General features: G+C 46.5%; 2 protein-coding genes across 3 annotated transcripts in view; one reads left to right on the top strand and one right to left on the bottom strand.

The window, feature by feature from the left end:
* MAP3K15 (mitogen-activated protein kinase kinase kinase 15) overlaps window positions 1-2256 on the top strand; it is a 123063-nt gene extending 120807 nt beyond the window's left edge. The window contains exons 26-29 of one of the 2 annotated variants that reach the window (XM_045994893.1): window positions 137-249; window positions 1306-1415; window positions 1496-1572; window positions 2106-2256. In XM_045994893.1, the coding sequence (XP_045850849.1) occupies window positions 137-249; window positions 1306-1415; window positions 1496-1572; window positions 2106-2205 (400 nt within the window). In that variant the 3' untranslated portion in view covers window positions 2206-2256. Of the gene's footprint in view, window positions 1-136; window positions 250-1305; window positions 1639-2105 lie in introns of those variants that run through there. The other variant, XM_045994892.1, reaches the window with a different exon arrangement.
* Window positions 2257-3183: 927 nt separating this feature from the next.
* On the bottom strand, window positions 3184-15582 carry PDHA1 (pyruvate dehydrogenase E1 subunit alpha 1). The gene is made up of 11 exons (XM_045994894.1): window positions 15403-15582; window positions 12816-12875; window positions 12203-12376; window positions 10925-11051; window positions 10144-10235; window positions 9163-9255; window positions 8106-8261; window positions 7873-7944; window positions 5501-5568; window positions 3901-4009; window positions 3184-3527 (listed from the first exon to the last, which is right to left on the bottom strand). The coding sequence occupies exons 1-11, from the start codon at window positions 15454-15456 to the stop codon at window positions 3363-3365; spliced, it is 1170 nt and encodes a 389-aa protein (XP_045850850.1). The 5' UTR covers window positions 15457-15582; the 3' UTR covers window positions 3184-3362.
* Window positions 15583-23665: the final 8083 nt, after the last annotated feature.

Here is a 23665-nt window from a genome sequence, read left to right as displayed (position 1 = left end):
TCCAGGCTGAAACCAGACTGTTGGGATTGTGCGATTTTGTTTTCTTTGCCCCAATCTCTTTAAGGTTCATCCAGTGTTTGAGTTGAACTGAACGGCACTAGGCTCTGAGTAATGGCTTGCTTTCTTTCTCAACCAGACTTTTAGAACACCTAGTTCAGAAAGAAAGAGAGTACCAGAACCTTCTCCGGCAAACCCTAGAGCAGAAAACTCGAGAACTGTATCATCTTCAGTTACAGTTCAGACCTACTGGTGAGTCATCTTTCACTTGCTTGGGCTTGTGTGTGAGACCACCTGAAACGTGCCTAATGTTCTAGTCAGCCTTGCCACAGTTACGGCTTTACTAGAGAGTAACTGTATGTTCTGGAATACTCCTCAGTAATAGAAAAACTGGCACGTTCAGAAACGTGCGTGAATCACACATGCATTATGCTCAGTGAACGCCGACTGAAAGGGCTACACACAGAGTCCCTCCATACGGAGTATCGACACAATACTCCGTTCAAGGCAAAATTCGAGGGACAGAAAGCATCACAATGGCGGGGGGCAGGGCTGACGGTAAAAGGCTCTAAGAACTTCTGGGGGTGATGGAAACAGGTCACCTGGGTGGTTACATGAGTGCTCATCAAAGCTGACAGCATTACATACCTCAAAAGGGTGACTGACTGCAGAAATGAAACCTCAGTAAACCTGATTCATTTCATGCCACTCCCAAAAGAGCCGCAGCCAGCCACCTCTTGGGATGTGGGAGGGGCGAGCGCTGACACCGCATCTCAGTACTGAGTTCCTCGCCCTCATTTGATTTCCAGCGTAGCTAAGGATGGGACTTCTTATAAAAGTCATTTTAAAAACTGGAATAAGCATTTAAAGTGGTACACATAGGAGAGCCTGGGTGGCTCAGTGGTGAAGTGTCTGCCTTTGGCTCAGGTCATGATCCCCAGGTCCTGGGATCGAGCCCCACTTTGGGCTCCCTGCTCAGTGGAAAGCCTGCTTCTCCCTCCCCCACTCCCCCTGCTTGTGTTCCCGCTCTGTCAAATAAAATCTTTAAAAAAAAAAAAAGTGGTAGACATAGCACCTGTCCAGTTCCCAAGTAAGTAACATTACCCTTACCTGTGGTCCCTTTAATCTTTGGACAGTGAATCCAGGAACTGCACACCGTGGATTAGAGCAGCTCGGACAGGTTTAATTCATAACCTTTCAAATCACGCTTATGCTGTGTGTAATAGTTTATTCCATTCGACTGGTTACTTCTGAAGAGTTTTACGGTTAAACATTAATTACAACAAAACAAATTTCTCGCCATCGCAGATACTACAGAGAACCCAGCATCCCCTCCTGGGTCTCAGGGGCAAAGAACTGATCCAGAGCTCATAGACTGGTTACAGCTGCAAGGAGCAGATGAGAGTACAATAGAGAAGGTAAATGTGCGACAAAGAAAACGTTCCTATGCCGGTATTACAAAGCAGCTTAGCTCTTCCGTGTCTGGTGTACGTTACAGATTGTTGAAGAAGGCTACACCCTGTCTGATATTCTTAACGACATCACTAAGGAAGATCTGAGACACCTTCGGCTGCGGTAAGAATGGCTTCAAAACACTGTAATAGGAAATGACTTTTTTTCCCTGTGATTGTGCTTTTAAATCAGCAGAAAGCAAAGTGGTGCTCACTTTCCCCACTCAATGAAATTAATTTTCTTTCTTATCTGGGGCTTAGTCAGAAAACCAGCTACCCAACTTCCCCTCTAGCTCTGGAGTTTTCTTCAGGTAAAGCTGGGTACCGGTCAGAGGAACGTGAAACCCCGGAGTTCCCGCCTCGCAGCTGTCCTCTGCCCTCCCAGCTCTCCCCAGCCCTTCTTTCCTCAGCCCGCCCTGAACCCAGCCCCCCCCCCCCCGCCGGCCCTCCTGTGCATGCCTCTGAGGCCACGTGCCACTCCTGCAGGAGCCCAAACACAAGGGGACAGAGCTCTATTTAAGTCAGGACCACATTTTGGCTATCTAGACAAGTCTCAGATTGTACACTGTAGCTTCTGACATAAGGGCTCCCACTTGGTGATGTGGCTCTGAACTCCTTTTCCTGCGTCTCTGAAGCAGACTCTTGGTTCTTTCCCAGCGGTGGTCTCCTCTGCAGGCTCTGGACAGCAGTCTCCCAGTACCGAAGAAGGGCTCAGGGGTCCCCGGCCTCCCAAGATGAGGGTGAACCAGTTGGCTAGGCCAGGGGACAGAGGGCGCCAAGAGCGGCCATCTTTGTTGTTAAAAAGTTGGTAACATACACATGAATTCCACGGAGTTTACACAAGGAAGACCTCATTATTTAAGAACTTGAAGTTTTAAAGAATTACTGACTTTGGATTGTTTTTTTAAACCTGTTACTTATCAACATGTTTTAAAGGTGAGTAGAACTTTATGTATTGGGAGAACAGTGACTGAACTCTAACTCTGACATCCCAGAATATTACGGAATTCTGTAAAATTTCCACGTTGCTGTGGTGGAAAACTCAGTACACCCTGTAGCACTCACTGGAAAGGTGAAGCAGGTGTTTAAAGTAACAGGGTGGGATGGGCATCACTGTTTTAGACCAGTTTACTGTAAACTGGCATTGTACTTAAAATTGGTAAGAATATGCCTTGTATTTAATGTTTGATATGAATGTAAATAGAAAACTATTAAGAAAATAGGTTTGTATTTAATGTATAAATGAAGAAAACTAAGTTATTTGGCCTTCGAAATGATCAGGAAGTGGTCTTATTTAAAAATGGTGTTGCTGGAGCACCCAGCTGGCTCGGTCAGTGGCGCGTGCGACTCTTGGTCTCTGGGTCATGAGTTCGAGCCCCAAGTTGGGTGTAGAGATTACGTAAAAATAAAATCTTTGAAAAAGTAAAAATGGAATTGTCCTTCTGCCCCCTGCCTGGAGGTAATAAATAATGTGTTTGAGAGCTGACAGTCACCGTGCCACGGCTGCAGCCCCGACGCTGCCGAGGGTGAGCAGGCGGAGCACTCGCTGTTCGGGGAGGCGCAGGCACCGCTGCAAGGTCCAGGGAGTGCTCCCGCACCCCTCAAGGTAGGAATGGCTTTAGATTTAGTTGTATATTATTTAGCAAATGCTTTTCAGTTATTAAAAGAAATAGAACCATTTCAAGGAAATAATCTGAAATCTAAAATAACCTTATATGACATTCACACTAAGTACTTAAGTGTGCAGTAACATCTTTTAATATGCAACACTGTACAAAACACATGCACTTACTACCTTACCCTACATTCTTCTTATGGGGTTTTCTTCCTTAACAAAGTTGAGAACAGAGTCCCTTACAGATGGAGCCCAAGGGCCCCCTGAAGGTGTAACCATCCATCACGTGCGCTCTCCCCTTAACTGATGGACTTAAACTTGATCCACTGATTGGCACCCCGAACTTCAAAAGGCGGATCGCTGCTATAAATGTGATAGCCTAGCTCTTCCAAAGGCGGTTCCGGATCAGCAGTGGCAAACTGGGCAGCATCCTCAATTTCCTTCCTCACTTCAACATCAATTTCCTAAAAATCAGATTATGGTTCAAGAGGTTTTTAAATAAACAGCAGCTTAGAATACCAACTAGTTCTACTCGGAACCTGTTGCTAGTAGGGAACCAGAACCCTTCAAGGCCTGGAAGTACTAACAGTTGCTATTTTTGAAGAAGTATTTATAACGCCATGATCACGGGAATATTTTGGAGCCCCACTGGGAACACTGATGGATACCTGAAGCCTATTTTTAGGAACACAGAACTGTGCTGCTGGGTTTCAAGGTTGAGCAAATAGGACTGCTTCGTATCCTGCGGACACCACAATCCATCCTTTCCCACTGCCCGAGCGGCAGCTCCCCTAAGAACGGCAGCTTTCTGGGTGCAGAAACACTGGTTGAGCCTACCTTTAATTCTTCGACGCTGGCCAGACTGCTGTTCACCATTCTATCCTTGAGCAGCATGATAGGGTCACTTTTACTTCTTACTTCCTGAATCTCCTCTCGGGTACGGTAACTGCAAGGAGGCAAACAAGTAGGTCAGAACCGTTGTCTCTGCCACAGAGCTCTCCCCGGGGACATGGTGCCATTATGCTCTCAAAATACAAGAACGCTGCCTCTAACTCTGCCGTGGCAATTCCTCGGGCTTCTCAGGCATTCTGAGAGCAGAGCTCAAGCTTGTATCTGCTTCTCTGATCGAGATGTAGGATATGAAGAAAGTGGCCGAGATGCTCTATGTGCCACTCAGGGCGGGCGGCACGAACTGCAGCCTGGAAGGCGGCAGAATGCCAAGGAGGAGACACGGTTAGGAGCCCAGAGAAGTGGGGCCAGCGAAAACTTGGACAGTAGGTTTTCCAATTCCTGATTCTAGAATACAATGACCCTTGAACAGAGGGCCAACCCCTGCCATGGACACAGTTGAAAATCTACCACTTTGAGTCCTGAAAAACAACTCTTACTAATGACGATTACTAGACATTGTGTACGTTACATGTATTATACGCTGTATTCTTAAGCCAGAAGTGTGAGAGAAAATACAGACTAGTAATGTTTTTATTGAAAACCCCTAAGGTTGGGGCGCCTGGGTGGCTCAGTGGTTTAAGCCTCTGCCTTCGGCTCAGGTCATGATCCCAGGGTCCTGGGATCGAGTCCCGCATCGGGCTCTCTGCTCGGCAGGGAGCCTGTTTCCTCCTCTCTCTCTGCCTACTTGTGATCTCTGTCTGTCAAATAAATAAAAAAATCTTAAAAAAAAAAACAAACCCTAAGGTGGACCCGCACAGTTCAAACCTGTGTCGTTCAAGGCTCAACTGTACATCCCTGTCCTACATCTCTGAAACCTGTTATTTCAAATGACACTAAAAGGGAGGGCTCTGTTTTCCTGAAAAACAAGTGTATGCTTCCACATAAGTTGCTCTTTGTAACATTTTCCCTTCGAACTCCAGTCTACTCCCAGGCTTGATAGGGCGGGCTTACTCGGACTAAATCCACTTCTAAATTTGTCACTCTGGGATGGCAGCATTACATTCCAGAGTTACTAAGTGCCTAGTTCAACTATCTTCCTAGTGTAACCTGCTGTTTTGACTGATCTATTTCAACATACTAAACGCCCCTTGTTGCCAGGTGGCCTCACCCCATACCAGCCAGGTTTTCAAATTCTGGCTCTACAGTGGGGTAACGCCTACAAAAGCTACGTGCCCCAAAACATATGTACTCTATGCCATCAACCTGTCCTGTGCAATGATTTCTCTCTACAATCTCTTAAAGCAACGTCTATCCCCAACATGGGACTTGAATTCACAAATCTCAGAGTCACGTGCTCTACCCCGAGCTAGCCAGGTGCCCCTCTCTGCCGTTTACTGCGGCTCATGTTAACATGTGCAGATTACATATTCTAGGGATTTTCAGAATGCTTCCAGAGCGAATGTTGAAATGCTTTGCTTTTTCATCTGAGTAGCACCGTGCGAGGCCCAGCCACTTGGGACCCCACACTGATTTCCCATGACCATACCTGACGCCAGGGTCACTCATGCTGTGTCCGTGGTAACGGTAGGTCTGTAGCTCCATCAGTATGGGCCCCTAAAACAGAACCCAGTGGAGACTGAGACAGTGGGCACAGCACATCCTTCCAGAGTCAAAGATGTTCTCTCATCAGATTCTCTATCAGTTGGCTGAGTTGTCAAGAACTTCCTCTTAGCTAATACCTATGTATTCCATGTTTCATCCTTCTCATTAAGAATCAAAAAGGCTCGGGCACCTGGGTGGCTCAGTGGGTTAAGCCTCTGCTTTCGGCTCAGGTCACGATCTCAGGGTCCTGGGATCGACCCCGCATCAGGCTCTCTGCTCAGCGGGGTCCTGCTTCCCCCCTCCCTCTGCCTGCCTCTCTGCCTACTTGTGATCTCTGCCAAGTAAATAAAATCTTTAAGAAAAAAAAAAAATCAAAAAAGCATCCAGCATGTTACAGAGCCCCACTGATCTTAAATATTTCCTCAGCACTGCCTCTGATAAATAATAATCCTATAAAACAGCTGAGATTTAATACAGAAAAACCTATTAGAAAGCAGGTAAGGCAAGGGAGGGCATGGTTTTTATCTTCAGGATCAATAAAGCTACTTTTTCCCCCTCAGTCAAAGGAAATGATCTACAAGCATCTGGAGCCTTTTTAAAAAGCTAGAGAAAAATACTAACACAATCTCGCAAAATACACCTAAAAGCAAACCTCTAAATGTGCCGGAAAGTGCAGGACAGGCGAACTAAAGCTAGATTGGGTAGATCAATCTCCACCTCACGTACCCTCAGAGGGGCCGACACCCCAACCTCCTGCATAGGTCTGACTAGTGTGTGACAAAGTTGATTCTCACTGGGGCGCCTGGGTGGCTCAGTGGGTTAAAGCCTCTGCCTTCGGCTCGGGTCATGATCCCAGAGTCCTGGGATCGAGCCCTGCATCGGGCACTCTGCTCAGCAGGGAGCCTGCTTCCTCCTCTCTCTCTGCCTGCCTCTCTGCCTAGTTGTGATCTCTGTAAAATAAATAAATAAAATCTTTGGAAAAAAAAAGTTGATTCTCACTGACAACATCTGGGTAGCAGCCCTGTGATGCTGCTGGCCAGCCCGACCACCAAGACCGCGTCCTCTGGTTACACTACACACTACCCCCGTCTTCCAGAAGACATCTTTGAACACTGAGGGGAGAGGGGAGATCTAGGATCCCTGGGGCAGTTTGGTGTAGTAATTGAGGGACGGGGAGGCCCTGCTCTCAGTCCAAGCGCCTGGGATCCAAACCAGGCTGTCACATACAGTAGCTTCGTACCCTTAACTGCTCTGTGCCTTAGGTTACCATTTTACAGGCAAGGGGACCTAACTCAAGGACTGTGCTGATTAACACAGAAGTGCTTACTGCGTCGCCTGACACCTGTCAACCCCTCACTGTCACCTCTTTTTCTCTCTGTCATCCAGGAGCTACTGGAAAACACGGAGGGTTGGGCTTAAAGGGGTATCGAAACTCTCCCCTAATTCCAAAATCAGGCTGTGAACAGACACAGTAATAAATTTATAATAACAAACCAGCGATCGTGTTTCCATGTATGTTTGTACCCTCCACGTTCTTTCGGGAACTGGGGAAGACGGGAATGATACTCACTGCCCAAGCCCCAGCCTTCTAGTCTGGGGAAGTCCCCGTGCAGATTCCTGAGCTCACTGCCACCTCCGACATACTCGGTTTCATTCCGTTTTCCTCACGTGCAGCCCCTCTCCAGCTGCCCCCCTCCCCACATGCATCACCGCCAGCCCAGTCCCATGTCTCAGAAAGGTAAACCCTAGGGCCGTGCTTCCTAGGCTGTGAACGCCAACTGAACACCTTCCACTAGCTCTGAAGGTACCTGAGCCAACGTCGCTGTATCCTCTCCCTCTACTACTTTACCCGAAAGGTCAAGATTCTCAGGACTGAAAAAACAAGACTAAGATGACACACTTTAACCCTAATATTTAACTTCTGGAAGACAAGCTTACACCGAACGCCTATCATCTGAGCAAAGTTCTGTGCTAAGCGCTGTGAGGGTCGCCAATCTGCTCAGTCAAGGGGCTTATGATTAATGGGGAGGGGTGGAGGGCGGAGGCACAGAATTAAACCACAAGGCATAATGCTGAAGGAGTGCTCAAAGGAGAGAGCCACGCCAAATGGGGGCATCGTGGGATGCTTCCCAAGACGTGAGCTACCAAGACCATGGTGCTTACAAAGGGACCCGACTCACTGGCCTCTGCTTCTCCCTTACACACCTCAGCTGCCGGCCACCCCTGAGGAGCTGTAAGAGACACATGGCGTTCTTTTACTTTTAAGGTAAATGTCAACAGGAATCTCTGACCCGGAGGCCTAAGAAAAAGTCTTACCTTTCCAGATCTACAGTAGGCAGCTGCAAACCTTGTTGCCTCCCGGACGCACAAGACATCCATTCCATCTACCTGTTCAGACACAGGAAAGGGCAGAGCATAAACCAAATGCATGAGACCATTTTAACTTTACAGGACCCGTCCATGCGCTAAGAACAGAGACGTCTGCAATCTGTCGGAGACGGTCAAGGACCCACAAAGGGTGGCTCCGGCCTCAGACCAGGTGTCCTCACCCTCAGCCCAGGGATGAAGTCGCCTCTCTTGTAGTAGTCCGTGCTGGCCGCTGCTCTCTCAACAGACGTTCCCATTCCGTAGCGGTTATTCTCACAGATGAAAATACACGGCAGTTTCCACAAAGCTGCCATGTTGTAAGCTTCGAATATCTGACCCTGGAAGTGTGGATGAGAAGTTCAAGTGGTTTTATCTGGCTAGTTTTCTCTAGACTACTTCATCACCCCCAAAAGCTGCTGCTCTCCCTCGCATGAAAGCTTTCAAAAAAAAAATGCAAAGCTTCACCTTCCACAACAGAGCTTTTAAGGCAAAGGAGTGTGAGTGTGAGTGTGTGTGTGTGTGTGTGTGTGTGTGTGTGTGTGTGTGTGTGTTGGGGCGTGGGGAAGACACGACAAGCATCATCTCTTTTTGCCAACAAAGGAAGTGACAAACCAACCACCACCACTTGTTTCAGTGGGGCCGAGCAGTGGGGCCAAGGCAGTGGTACAGAATACGTCAGGAAGAGACCAACGTGTAAAGCTTCGTGGCTACCTGCTGCTAAGCTTTACTATAAATGCGTAACAGAGCGAGCCACTGTCTGAGAACCCGCCTCCGGAGCAGGGCCTCAGTGCTGTCCCTGGACTGGTGAGGACTCGGAGCATGACAGGAAAAGTACAGAAGAGCCGAGGCTCAGAAACTACGAGAGGAGTCTGATGATGCCACAGCATCCGAGAGAGGTCTGCACGTTACAGGACTGGCGTAACAGCGAGTCTGCCCTGGGTGAAGATGTAAAAAGGTCCTTCACCCGCAGAGCGTTTGTGAAACCCTGAGGCGGAGGCAGAGGAGAGCGCCTCCGCGGGGTGCCGGCACCAAGCGCTTGTGCCATGCGCCACGGAGGAAACCTGTAATGCGGCCATAAAAACCTGTAATGTGGCCATAAACCCCAATTCCGGCCTGCCCTGAACGGCTACTTCAACTGCTAAGCAACGGATTCCTTGACCACCAATGGAACTAAGACTACGCAACACTCTGGAAACAAAACTGCAAGTGTTACTGCCAAGTCAAGAGACACGCACTCACCTGATTAGCAGCACCGTCGCCATATAAAGTCAGACAGACCTCATCCTTTCCGTTATACTTACAGGCCAGAGCAATCCCCGCTCCCAGGGGCACCTAGTATTGAGGACAACCAAGAAAAGAACCACAGAAATCCATGAGGGGAGAAAGTAATGCTCCGAATTTTAAGCCCTGGCCAGAATTTGAGAAACGACACTGTCGTCACAAAGTCCCCACACTCTCCCTACCGCCAGTATTACAGTCAAACGGGTCCAGCAACATGAGTAATTCTACCTCAACCATTAAACAGTAACACTTCTATAAAGATTCAACTACTCGAGAGCCAAAGTATGAAACCTAGGTCTTTTTTTTTTTTTTAACATACAGCAGCAGCACGTTACAAAGTAAGGCAAACAATCTTATAATTTTATGCCATTCATTTCCTTGCTATTTTTTTAATTCTAGTTAACACATAGCGTTACCGCTGGTTTCAGGAGGAGAATTTAGTGATCCGTCACTCACACATCACACCCAGGCTGTGACTTCATTATTCACTAACTGAGGAGAACAAAGAGGACGGACTGTATGACCACAAAAGCTGGACTGATTTCTGACGTGGCCCCTAAGATCCTGATCGCCTGCCTTTCCTCCTCAGATACCTGCACCCACAGTCTACAGCAGGGGGAGGAAGGGCTAAGTGGATGTGACACAGCAATTAACGTGCTTAAATATAAACGAGAAGGTGAAGGGATAGGCCGCTGCCAGGGGTTCTTGCTTACGTACGTTAAAAATTACCTAAAAAGAAGAATTTTAAATCACTGTCCAAATCTATTATTAACTGATCAAATGGTAAGCTATGAATCAATAGGTCTTTTAAAATATACCCAGCTAAATACTAAAGTACTAAATACGTTAAAGGGAAGCTCTCCCGGGTATGACATGTTAAGACGTGGTCCAGGGCCAAATCTAGGGAAGCGGGCAATCCTCGTCCCCCTCACGGCTCACCTGAGCTCCGACGATGCCGTTGCCCCCATAGAAGTTCTTGGCGTACATGTGCATCGATCCACCCTTTCCTTTAGCACAGCCTCCTCTTCGTCCTACAAATGGCAGCACGTGCGCATACACATCAACGCAAATATACGAGGGAAAACCACACCCCAAGGATTTACTTAAGAGGCTCAAGCACTAGAACTCACAGGCTAATTCAGTTCTATAAGCACCCTTCCCCCTATGCAAACACAGATTCCACCCGTATCTCCTGGTCCTTTCAGGAAGGTCGATCCAGTCCCACGTCCTTGAGTTTTCTAGCTCACTAACCACTGAGTTTCCTTTAGATGGTAGCATCGTGGTACCCTGGACTTTTTTTTTTGGCCGGCTACGTCTTCCGATTTCTCCTGCACTGGTCCACTGAACGGTTCAAGAGTCAAGGCGGGGACAAAGGGAATAGTAAAAAGATTCCTAGAATTTAAACTGCATACAATGAAATGCTCCTACTCTCAATTTTCTTTCTATGACTGCTAATTTCTACTGGCGTGCTTGAGTGACAAACAGTATTCTAATTTTATAAAGCTAACATTTTTAAACTTACTAAACTTTCACCTGAGGGGCCAGATGACCTCAAAAATAGTTTACTAAAAAGCACAACAGAGATACCAGAGCCCCACAAAGGAGAGCTGCTTTTATTTCTTACTCAAAAAGGTTTTAATGTTAAGTTGTAACAGCATCTTAATATGAGAAATCTGCAGTTATTTCACTAATTTCCCCTTTTTGTAAATCAATAGCAAACCTGTAAGCTCTGCGAGAATTTCTCGGACAGAAAGCCCACGAGTGAAGGTAAAGCCATGCGCCCGATAGGCTGTGATAAGATGGTCTGTTGGATTTATGCCAGCCTCCAGGCCCACACAACAAGCTTCCTATGGTAAAGGAAAAAGCAGTTAATGAGTCAATAGCATACACATTTCTACATAAAAATCCCTAGCCTATTCTGAAAATTTGGCCCAGTAGAACTCTTAATAACCACAACAGGAGCTCCATTTTTTTTTTTTTTAAGATTTTTTTGTATTTGACAGATAGATGACAAATAGGCAGAGAGGCAGGCAGGGGGCGGGGGAGCTGAGCAGAGAGACTGACACAGGGCTCGATTCCAGGACTCCGAGACCATAACCCGAGCCGAAGGCAGAGGCCTTAATCCACTGAGCCACCCAGGCACCCCAGGAGCTCCATTTTTCATCAGAAACAGAACAGAGGGAAAAGTCAAGCCAGAAGCTACCAACTGGAAATCCACAGATTTACCGTTTCAAGCCGGTACGGTGATTTGGAAAAAAATTGCTGAATAAGATGTCAACAATACTGGGAGAATTTCACATGAAAATTGAAACTGGGGCACCTGGGTGGCTCAGTGGGTTAAGCCTCTGCCTTCTGCTCAGGTCATGATCCTAGGGTCCTGGGATCCAGCCCTGCACTGGGCTCTCTGCTCAGCAGGGAGGCTACTTCCCACCCCACCCCTGCTGCCTGCCTCTCTGCCTACCTGTGTCAGCTCTGTCGAATACATAAATAAAATCTTTTAAAAATTAAAAAAAAAACTGAAACTTCTGTTATCTCTTGAAGAACCAAAACCAGGAAGCATTAACCCCAGATTTCCATATGGCACCAACTGGCTAGAACTAAGTGATGGTGTCCCCGGGTGGGCAGGGCCTGCCCACTCCAGTCACTAGCAGTCCCGCCTTCTTCACTAATTTATTCCACCCAGCTCGTCCCCACAGGCATTGGAATTTGTAACCCTTGGCCTAAACCAGCAAAACAAAACACAAAGGGAAAACCCTTTCGCCCACAAGTACATGCAATACAGGTGATCACAAAGCCATCAAGGTGCTGGACACCAGCAGCGGGATGTGTGCGTGACTTCCTCAGCATGAGCTTCGGAGCAGGCCTCACAAGCTCGTCTGTGTTCTGATAGGCTGGCCTCAAATCCTTCAGATGCGTAAGGCAGGGTGAAAACCACTAAGTGCAAACCATACTTACACTCCTACATCTAACATGGCTTTACTACAAAACCACTACTCACCTGACCATCACACAAGTGACAGAAACCACGAATAATCTTCTGCTTGTACAGCTGATCTGCCTTTAACTCCATCCGGCGGACTGTCTGCATCATCCTGTAGTACTTGAGCCCGTCCTCCCTGGTGAGCACTGTGGTGACAGGAGGGCCCTCCTCCAGCCGGTGAAGATCGCATTTCTGAAATGGAATCAGTTAACTTCCAGTTACTACAATGTAAGCAAGGACAACCCACTGTAAGATCTATTATCTCACTGTGATAATATTTAACTCAAAAACCAGCAGAGGAGCACACACACAAAAAAATGCCGCACATTGCTTCTGACTCCTTAAATCATAAAGCTCATTCTGCAAGAGGATCGAGTTTTAGAGGAAAGAAATCTAAGATGACTCCCCACCCCCCAAATCCATGGGAGTCAAATGAGTTATAGAGGCTGAAAGACAAACTTCCAAAGAAACTTTTTTTTTTTTTTTAAGATTTTATTTATTTGAAAGTGAGCACAAACAGGAGGAGCAGCAGCAGGAGAGGGAGAAGCAGACTCTCCACTGAGCAGACAGCCTGACACAGGCCTTGTGGACCTGTGGAAAAATTACTAACACAAAGCAAAACACCTCTTACCTTAATTTCAAATGTAGCATCATTTGCAAAATTACGGGAGGCCACGAGCACTCTGCTTGCCTTGAAAGACCAAAATATACAAATATGTCAGTACTTTTTATTGTCGGGTATTTTTGAAAGTCATTATTATTATTTATCAGTTATCAGGATGCAGTCCTGGATTTTTCATAAGCCCCAACATATTCACGAGTGTATCCTCCACTCTCTTCACTTTGTTGGGATCTTGCCTTCAAAATGAATCCATGCCCTGGCCAATGAAACATGATCATACCCACTTCTGAAGTTAACAGTAGAAAGAGAAAGGAGGCAAAAATCAAATCCATCCACTTGGCCATTTTGTTTCCAAAGAAATTACAGTGAAAACAGAATGAAGTTAATGGCCAAACTGAAGAGACTAGATAACCTGGGGGCTTTATTTCTGTTATTTGCAGTCATAACCAGACAACGAACAAGCCAAAACTTCACTTTCAGAATTATTCTTCATATAAAGCTATGATCCAATTCCCATTTCAGGTAAACCACAATCCTATGATATGGCTCCACAACAAACATATTTTAAACCACTCAAAGTATGAGATACAAGCCTCAGGAGGGAGAGATGTTCTCTGCAACCAGCGTTCCATTCTCGCTGTTTGCATGGCTGTTATTGCTTGGGTGGTAAAAAATGGGGAAATGTTTCCTTTCGACTTTTTCAACTGAATATATCTGCTCACAACAGAAGTACTCTACATGATGGCTAAGGTCCAGATTAGACCACACACACTTAAGCAATTACTATTACTGTATTATTTTAGCCACATTCTCAAACACTGATATGTAAATTGACATGACTTCTTTCCATGGAGACCTGAAGCATATTCTTCAGATCCCACAAAAAGTACAGCTGAAGTTGTAGTCCACTCTTGCTTTTATCCAGTTAACAAATTATTGTAACTCAAAATTCATTTCTATTTGATTTGGGTGGTATTATATGACTTTTGAAGAGGCCAAAGTTTTACTGCAATAAAGTGCAATTTGCATGTCATGCCAACGCACTGCTGGAAGAATGGCCAACACGAGCAGGAGTATGTAGAGCAGCCGAGCAAACGAGCCTCTGATATTAATGACTTCTCTCTGTTCCTAGGGACACAAGGTGACAGTTGAAAATGCACACACCAGTTTTTCTTTTACTGTAGAACACCATCAATTCTATCGAAGTTTTTTTCGACTGCAGCCCTTTAAATTTAACCTGATTCAGAACTAAGACGCTCACATAAAGTTGAAAACATGTTTCCATTACTTACATTCAACTAAAAAGTGGGGAAAAAAAGTGATTAAATAGCCTAGAGCCTGGCACACATTAAGAGCTCCAGAAACGCTGGATGTATCTTGTGATATACAGAAATAAAACTGAAATGCGCTTATCTTTCAGGTGAATCTAGTTGCAATTAAATGCCAGTAAATGATGAAGCAAATTGTGTTTTGTAGTTATTTCAAAGGGGTTCCCAGAAGAGTATACTTCCTACTTTTCAATGATCTCTGCACATTCTAGGCAGAACTGCCCCAAAATCCTGGGAGTTACTAGAACTTGAAGCGCAAGTCAAGCTTGGCTGCTAGTTGTACCCAGTAATACTACCTCCCCACACCAAGAGATCAAAATGCTTGAAAGCCTTAGGCGCAGCTAAAAGCTGGAGCCATAAATAGTGCTAACCTTTCACCCTCCCAAGCAGCACTGCTGTTTTCTTTAGCTACTTTTACCCTAAGCGCGTGTGTTTAAGGGGGGAGGGCGGTTTCCTCTAGGTTCTGCCTGACTGGTCTTGAAGTGACTGCCAAGAAAAACCCAACGTTGAGGAACGAAGGGGAGGTGATTTCTGATGTGCACGACCCGGACTTAACGCTCCAGAGCTGGGGGCAGGTGTTCCACAAATGTATACCCAACTGGGCACCGAAATATCACTGAACACAGATGGACAGGGCACTATTTGAAAAGGTTAACGTACGTGTCACGCGTTTCAGCTTCACGACAACCCCACGAGGTGAATACTCGTAGTAACTCCTCTTTAGAGGGAAGGAAACCGAGCACGGGAGATTAAAAACAAAAACCTGCCCAAGGTTACAGGGCTAGTAAATGGTGAGGCAGGTGTTTGAACGCGACTAGTCTCGGGATTTCACGCTCTTAACATACCGCACGGCCTCTCAGTCAAGAAGAATGTAATTAGGAAGATTTAAAATGAATGGGCAGGATCAACTGGAGACTCAGGGATGCCCAAGACCCCCTTTTCTATCCGCAGTAAAAGAACACACTTCTGGAGCACACCTACTTTAGCCAGTGCCGGAAGCCGCGGCTGACCTCCCCGCGGACCTTGTAGAGCTCCCCTCCCCCACTTCGCCGCCGAAGGACCCGGCAGCCACTCGTCCCAGGGCCGGGAGCGGAATGCCAGGCGCGAAGGCAAAACAGAAAGCCCGTGGCCCTCCGGCCGCTCCGCAGTGCCCTCGGCGGCGCCACACCGCGCGCCCCCAAACCCGGGCAGTCCTCCAGCGTCCTCCGGGATCCGGCCCCCCCTCGGCCCCGCTCGCGCCCTACCCCGGGCCGCCCACGCTGCCTCACCGGCTTCTGGGCGACGCCCAAGACGCGAGAAACAGCGGCGAGCATCTTCCTCATGGATTGCCGGCAGTGGCAGTAGTGGCGGCGGCGGCGGCGGCGACTCCCAGCGACTCAAGCAGCTGGACCCCAGAATCTCCAAGTCTCCTTCAGGCGCCCGGAGCGGACGCCACGCCTTAACCTCAGCACGACGAGACGCACGGAAACACGTCATGCGCCGCGCCGGGCCGCAGGCCAACCAGGAGGGCTCCTAGGGTGTGCCCCGCCCACCAAAAAGGCCCGCGACCGCTCAGTGGGTGTCGGCGCCAGAGAGGGAGGGGGCTGGGAGCTCCTTCCGTCACCACGCCACGGAAGGGTGAGGTTGCGTAACGCGTCGGCCTGGGAAAGTGAAGCCCCGCCTTCAGGGCCCCGCGGGAAAATGGCCCTTTCCTTGGGTTTAGCAACCTACCGTGCGCCCAGTCCTGCCGGTGCTGCACTTTTGCAGCTTTCGCTCTGTGCACGGGATGGTAAAGATTTCCGGCATGGTCGGAGCCAAAAGACAGAACATCTGGTTTCTGTAAATGGTTCTGCTGCTAACTTGTTTTAAAGAGATCATGTAACAGTTGTAAGATGCCGTCCTGCCTACCTGAGCTACGATCTAAAAATCGGTTCCCCAGGTAAATATTGAGAGATCACTGGAAAAAGCCTCTAGCTCTAGTTACTGGTTCACAAGCTCAGCGTGAGTTAACAGCAGCATAACACAGCTGATAATAAAAGCATACGCCAAGAAACAAACACAAAACAACTCTAGGTTCTATTCAGTGAGTTCCCAGGTCAAAAGGCTGGTTGTGGGCTACCGGGATTTCACCTGGGGTTCGGTGTTCAGATTTGAGCTCCCCATTTAAGGGCAACAGTGTCAAAAATGGGTGGAATCCAGGGGACTGGTCAGAATGATGAGAGGCTGAAATTATAATTTGTGAAGAATGATTAAAAGAGGGGAAAAGCCAGATTAACTTGGGAGTGGGCTAGGTTGTGTTTTGTTAACATAATGAACATTGACCTCCATATTTCGGTCACTCCAAGAGCTTGAAGTGACTCAAGTCACCTTGATTGCACTACAGGTCCCTCAGAGCTTGGTTGCGGCTCTGCCCCATGTCATCTTCCCTCTGGCACTGAGATGCAATAGCCTCTCTCAGGAGCTTAGCACGGTAGAGGGCAAAGAGATCATTTCAGCTGGCTCTCAAAGCTTCTACCCAGAAATGATACATGTCTTCTCAATTTCCATAAACCAGAGCTGGTCACCCAACCATATCTGAATTCAACAGAGTGAGGTATAATCCTCCTGTCAGGAAGAAACCCAGAAAATAGGATGAACAGTAAAACTGTAGAGAACTGGATACATCTTTGCACATTTTCATGCCAGTCATGTTCCATGAGAAAGAGCTATTTTGGGCGTGTGTGTGAATAAAAGGATTTCGGTTCAGTTTAACAATGAATTTCCTAACAATAGGAATTGTCCCATGAGATGATTCCCTACTGGTGTCACCGAAAGTATTCAAATCCGAAGTTCAAAGCATGACCAGTTGTCAGAATGGCTGGAAGAAGGAATCTGACAGTGGCAGGAGCGTCAGCTGAGAGACCTTGTTGATTCCTCCCACCTCCATGCACTCCTCAAAGGAGGGAGCAGGGCCATTAAAAGGTAGGGATGGAAGTGAGATGCTGCTGCGGAGTGAATGTGAAGGGTGAAGGAAAAGGAAGGCAAAGGGTCAGAGGTCAGATGCCTGGGTCACAAGCAGCAGCTGGCCTGGATGGTTTGGGACATGTTGGCCTGGAGCTGGCAGTGGGACCCTTATCCGTACATGTCCCCCAGGAAGCTGGAGTTGTAAATCTGGAACATATGGCTAGAAATAGGAATCTGGGAGTTTCTTGCACAGGGGGGATACTGATTCGTGTGTTCAAGAGCAATGCAGGACATGGGGACATAAACAAAGTCGTTCATTCATTTAACCCTATTTGTTGAGAACTGATTGTGTGTTAGGTACTGTTGGAGGGACTGGAGCTATAGCAAGGAACAAGTAGAATATAGGCTGTGTCTCACAGAGCTAATAACCTAATGGGGGTAACTAACAAGTGCACACAAATATACAGATATATAATACCAACAATACATGGTGTGAAGAAAAATTAAACAGGGTGAGGGGATAGAGAATAAGGAGGAGGGTCAGAAAGGCTCCTCTGAGGAGGGGACATGTGAGCAGAAACCTGAATGCAATCAGGAAGCCAACTGCCAAAATCCCAAGGAGAGCTTTTCACACAAAGGGATCGACCAATACAAATGCCCTGAGGTGGAAAGAAATTTTGTACATCAAAAGAATAGCAAAAAGACCAAGAGACTTCGGTGGCAAAAAGCAGGCAGAGGGCCAGAAGAAATGAAATAGAAAAGAGACCAGAAAAGGAGGACCCCAGTGGAATTTTTGTTTTTCTTTGGAAGAAATGGAATTTTGTTTTGACTGGGATGAGAAGCCATTGGAGGGATGGGAGCAGGGAAGGGGCCTTGATTTAATTTCCATTTCCACTGAATGCTTAAGACATCCTGGTTAATGCTTAACAACATCCTGGTTGTTGAATGGACATTTGATTACTTGGGAAGAAGCGTTCCCTTAGTGATTGTTCTTTGAATTCTGGGTAGCTTCTGCTTCCTTTGGGGGAACTTGTAGTTGTAGACGGTAGCAGACTGGATGTAAGTTCTTTGCTTCCTATTTGCAAGAAGCAGGTCCTACACCCTCTGTGTGTCGTTGCTATCCAAACACTATAAAGATTTAAGATGTAGGATTTTGTAAGAATAAAAGAATAATGAAGGGAAACGTGTACATCATTGTTCCTCAAAGTCTGGATCACTGTACGAGGCCAGACAGACTGACCAGGCAACATTGCAGAACACCTGAGTCTCAAGTATCAGTCGACGACTACAACAGAGGTTAGACATAGACAAGGACTCACGGTCTATGTCTAGCATGGATCGTCCAGGGACTTTATCCACAATGTCACTCAAAAACCCAGGATGACACTCTAATATTTCAATATATAACCATCATGGTCAATGCGGCAGGAAAGGAGAGAGTGTGGAAGGGTCTCATGATGGCTCTTAAACACTTGAGCTAAGTATCCCCTGTCCCTACTGTACGATCCCTCTAGAGATCGTGAACTCCATGAACTCGCCTGCCATCCCGCAAGCAACACTCTCTCCAACAAGGAGAATCCTCGTTGGGTGCTGTCTTTCAGCCGCAGGGGCAGTGGCTGCTTTTCTATCTGCTAGTCCTGTATCCTTTATATTTCTCTCGACGCCTTCTCCCTCCTACTGCAACCCCCTCTTATTCAAACAATAAAATAAATAGGGACAGTCGTGGATTGTAACCCATGAAAATCAGTACCCATGAATCCATACAGACATAAATACACATTTGACTAAGTAAGTAGGGGAGAAGAGGCAACTTTTCTTTACAGGATACTAGTCACACCGGATAAAATAGTGAATTCACAATGGAGAAACAGGGAATCCAATTTTTAATCGGTAAAAGATTTTCTTTGCACTCTTTTCATTTTTTCGCCAGAAATTCCAAAGCTGGAGTTGGAAGTGACCTTGAAGGTGAGGGACACTTCAGGTGTTGTATGAGTGGCGACACGCTAAGGTTGCAGTTCACGGTCATTGGCTATGAGCCATAATAATCTCATCTGTGCTAGAACATTAACAAAGGACTCTTGCCTCTGGGGGAGGAGAGGGCAGGGAGATGGAGAAATAATTGTAAAAGGCAGGAACCCGAGGAAGAGACCATCTTAAGAGAAAAATAAAGAATAACATGTGTTAGGGACAGTGTGGAGAAAAGGAGGCCCGCGTGCACTGTGGGTGGGGATAGAAATTGTCGTGGCTACCATGGAAATCAGCAATGCCACTTCTGGGCATCTCTGTGAAGAAGATGAAAACACTAACACCCCTACGTTCTCTGCGGCATTGTGCACAATAGCCATTTATGGAAATGACCCCAGTGTCCGACAGTGGACGGGTGCAGGCAGGAGATGTGGTCTACGGGCAGCACGGAAGATCATGCAGCCATCCAAAGAAGGCGATGGTGCCATCTGCCACAACGTGGCTGGACCCGGGGGGCATTATGATTCCAGTTAAGAATGCTGTATTGTATATTTGCAAGTTGCCAAGAGATTAGATCACATCTTTAAAATGCTCATCGCACCGGGATGCCTGGGTGGCTCAGTCAGTTGAGCATCTGCCTTGGCTTGGGTGCTGATCCCCGGGGTTCTGGGATCGAGCCCGGTGTCGGGCTCTCTGCTCAGCAGGGAGCCTGCTTCTCCCTCAGCCTACCGCTCCCCCTGCTTGTGCTCTCTCTCTCTGACAAATAAATAACGTATCTTTTAAATCTTTAAAAAAAATTTTTATATCTTTAAAATCTTTTATCTTTAAAGATCTTTTTACATCTTTTTAAAAATATATAAAAATTTAAAAAGTTAAAAATAATGTGCTTTATCACAAGGGAAAAAGGTACTGTGTAGTGTTGGCTGTTAATCTAGACTTATTGCGCTGATCATTTCAAAACATGTACAAATGTCAAATAATTATGTTGTATCCCGGACACTAATATAATGTTATATGTTAATAATCTCAATTTTAAACAAGAAAAAGAATCCTTTCATTTCCTAACTTATAGGAAAATAAACATTGATAGGCTCTGTTAAAAAAAAAAGTGGGGGGGCGCCTGGGTGGCTCAGTGGGTTAAAGCCTCTGCCTTCGGCTCAGGTCATGATCTCAGGGTCCTGGGATCGAGCCCCGCATCGGGCTCTCTGCTCCGCAGGGAGTCTGCTTCCTCCTCTCTCTCTGCCTGCCTCTCTGCCTGCCTCTCTGCCTAGTTGTGATTTCTCTCTGTTAAATAAATAAAATATTAAAAAAAAAAAAGTGGGGAGGCGCCTGAGTGGCTCAATGTGTTAAAGCCTGTGCCTTGGGCTCAGGTCATGATCCCAGGGTCCTGGGATTGAGCCCCGCAACGGGCTCTCTGCTGGCAGGGAGCCTGCTTCCTCCTCTCTCTCTCTCTCTCTCTCTCTCTCTCTGCCTGCCTCTCTGCCTACTTATGATCTCTGTCTGTCAAATAAATAAATAAATAAAAATCTTAAAAAAAAAAAAAAAAAAGGGCGCCTGGGTGGCTCAGTGGGTTAAGCCGCTGCCTTCAGCTCAGGTCATGATCTCAGGGTCCTGGGATCGAGTCCCGCATTGTGCTCTCTGCTCAGCGGGGAGCCTGCTTCCCTCTCTCTCTCTCTCTGCCTGCTTCTCTGCCTACTTGTGATCTCTCTCTGCCAAATAAATAAATAAAATCTTTAAAAAAAAAAAAAAAAGAGGAGGACTTCAGAGCTTGGGTGGAACAAGAGATGAGATACTCTTTGTTCTGTCTCCAGCACTCCTGTCTGCCAGGGCTCTCCATAATCCTTCCTCGCTGGGTGGAGCCGGAGGACTGAGCGAAATACAGTTTTTGGCTTTTCCTTTGCACCCAAAAGTATTCAATCAAGCTGAACTTGAGGGTTGATCACGGTCCTTATGTGCCTTTGGCTTTCTTGGTGGGAGCTGCTTCCAACCCCCCACCAAGCCCCCCTCCCACCCCCGCAAATGACGTACAGTAGAACGATATTATATCCAGGTGAAAAGTCAGTGAATGCGTGAGTGTGACTGACGTGCTAGACCCCATGCTGATGGAAGGATTATGGCTAGGGGCTGTTTTGACTTTGGAACCATATAAATGTTTGATATAACCATAAAACAAAACGCAATAAAAATGGAAATGAGCAACAAATGAATTTAACCATATACCTAGTTGCTGACATAATCGCACAGAGAATGGCCTGGAGCTATTGAACAAAACATCGGCCCAAAAAAAATCTTAAATTTTTCCCAGTTATCCATGTTATTGTTCTTTGAGACGACACACACACACACACACACACACACACACAGTGAATACATGTTAATATCATTAGGAACCAAGAGTTTCTGCATAAAAGAGACACAAATGTAAAATCAAAGAGGTCAAAGCCTGGTGGTCCTGAATTTGAACTGGAAATAGCAGTACAAACTCACATCTATCTTCCCGTTAAAATATATACATCCTGGAGCACCTGGGTGGCTCAGTCGTTAAGCATCTGCCTATGGCTGAGATCATGACCCTAGTTGTCCTGGAATGGATCCCCACATCGGGCTCCCTGCCCAGTAGGGAACCTCTTCTTCCTCTCCCCGCTGCTCATGCGCTCTCACTATCTGTCTCAAATACAAATAAATAAAATCTTTAAAAAAAAAAAAGCTTAAAAAAAAAAAAAAAAAGCTTTACATCCTTACTCTCCCCACTGGAAAGACCTAGAAGCTAAGAGCTTCCCAGTAGTAATTATTCCAAAAACTAGTAAAAGAATCAAGGATTTATCCAGACTCTCCTGTACAGACTGAATTTCACTGTAAACCGATAGCTGGTGAGGGAAAGTTCTTTATGGGACAGTTTCTGCTAATAAATACAGAAAGAATCCTCAAGTTTTTATATCCGAGGCATTAAATAACGGATCTAGTCACTGGGAACTTCAGAAAGCAGGACTAAATTGAGAGCACCTGATCAAGCAGCAGCCCCATACCTCCTGCCCGAGATCAGCAAAGGCTTCTCACCCACCTGCAGAATATTCTGGCCTCTAAACCCAGCCAGAATTCCAGGAAGCCTCTAGATTTCCTACCAGCTGGCAGGCTGCAATCTGTAAAATCAAAAAATGGGGAAAGCAGTGCAGGAGAGAAGAGCTAGTGTCTTTAAAAACCAAACGGCCACCAGTGCCTGGGAGGCTCGGTCCGCTACGTGTCCGCTCAGGTCACGATCCTGGAGACCGGGCATCGAGTCCCCTGTCAAGCTCGATACCTGCTTCTACCTCTCCCTCTGCTCCTCCCCCCACTCACGCTCAAGTTCTCTCTCTGTGTCTCTCAAATAAATGAATAAGTAAATAAATAAATCTTTAAAAAAAAACAACCCAAGTGGCAGGATTTAAAAGCAGGACAAGCGAGGATAAGGGAAACGTCATATGTTAAGATATTTAAGAGAATTTTTAGCCAAATGAAACCTGTAGCTCCTAATCGGATCTCAAACCAACTAACTGAAAAAAAAAAAAAAAAAAGGACATTTATCAGATAATTTAGGCAATTTAAACACTGGACGTTCGGTGATATTAAGGAATTTTTTAGGTGCACAAACACTATTAAAGTCCCTTTTAAAAGAGTTCTTATCTGTCACAGAGACATGCTGAGGTTTTTACGGTCGAGATCATCTGATGTCTGGGAGTAGCTTTAAAATAATCATTCAGTGAGGGCACCCTGGTGGCTCAGTGGGTTAAATCCTCTGCCTTCGGCTCAGGTCATAGTCCCAGGGTCACGGGATCGAGCCCCGCATCGGGCTTTCTGCTCGGCAGTGAGCCTGCTTCCCCCCTCTCACTCTGCCTGCCTCTCTGCCTACTTGTGATCTCTGTCGAATAAATAAATAAAATCTTAAATAAAATAAAATAATTCAGTGACGGTGGTGGTGTCGCTGAGGGACTTTGTAGGGTGCGTGCAGGACGCACCGTGGGCCATCGAGCTGCTAACTCTTACAGGTAGTGGTGCCTACATGGGACTCCATTCTCTCTCCTGTGCATGGTTGACAATGTCTCCTTATGGAAAGAGCAGAAGAGATGCCAGATGTCGGTGACTGCCTATTAAGCAATTACCTTTCTTTGATTTAAGAAAATCTTTACTTCCACTTTCCGATATTAGCTACAGGGCACTGAAGCTACCGAAGGACTGGCTTATGTCCGGCAAGTGCAAACATTTATCAACACTGAGTTCACAGGACATCCTGAGCCTGCTGGTGTCACAGGTGACAGAGGCATGCTGGCTGTCTTGGAGCTTGGGGGGTGCAGGCATTAAGGAAAGGAACTACACGTATAAGTTTATATGTAATCAACACAAGGAAAATCCTTGTAGATAGAGTCGGCTAGCTGGGCGGCTGATCGGTTAAGGAGAAGCAGGCACACAACCAGGTAAAGACGCTTTTGAGAAATGGAAACGAGACGGGCAGTAGGTCAGACCTCATCAAGGATTTAGACATTTGTCCTCAGAACAAGGAGATGCGAAAGAAGGATTTAACACTAGCTTTGCATTTAGTAAATACGGAAGTAAGATGTACCCACTCATGACAGGACCCCAAGGGAAATTAACTAAGAGATGCCACAGTGT

This window comes from Meles meles, chromosome X (genome assembly GCF_922984935.1).
Source record: "Meles meles chromosome X, mMelMel3.1 paternal haplotype, whole genome shotgun sequence".
Classification (NCBI taxonomy): domain Eukaryota; kingdom Metazoa; phylum Chordata; class Mammalia; order Carnivora; family Mustelidae; genus Meles; species Meles meles.
The sequence above is the reverse complement of the archived record's forward strand: the minus strand, read 5'-3'. Positions and strand labels throughout refer to the sequence as shown.

Excerpts from the sequence above, each read along its gene's own strand:
- PDHA1 (XM_045994894.1), bottom strand. The coding sequence starts at position 15,456 with ATGAGGAAGATGCTCGCCGCTGTTTCTCGCGTCTTGGGCGTCGCCCAG. Across the intron at positions 12,876-15,402 it reads TGGGCGTCGCCCAGAAGCCG|GCAAGCAGAGTGCTCGTGGC; the intron begins GTGAGGCAGCGT and ends TGGTCTTTCAAG. Across the intron at positions 8,262-9,162 it reads GCGACGGTGCTGCTAATCAG|GGTCAGATATTCGAAGCTTA; the intron begins GTGAGTGCGTGT and ends CCACACTTCCAG.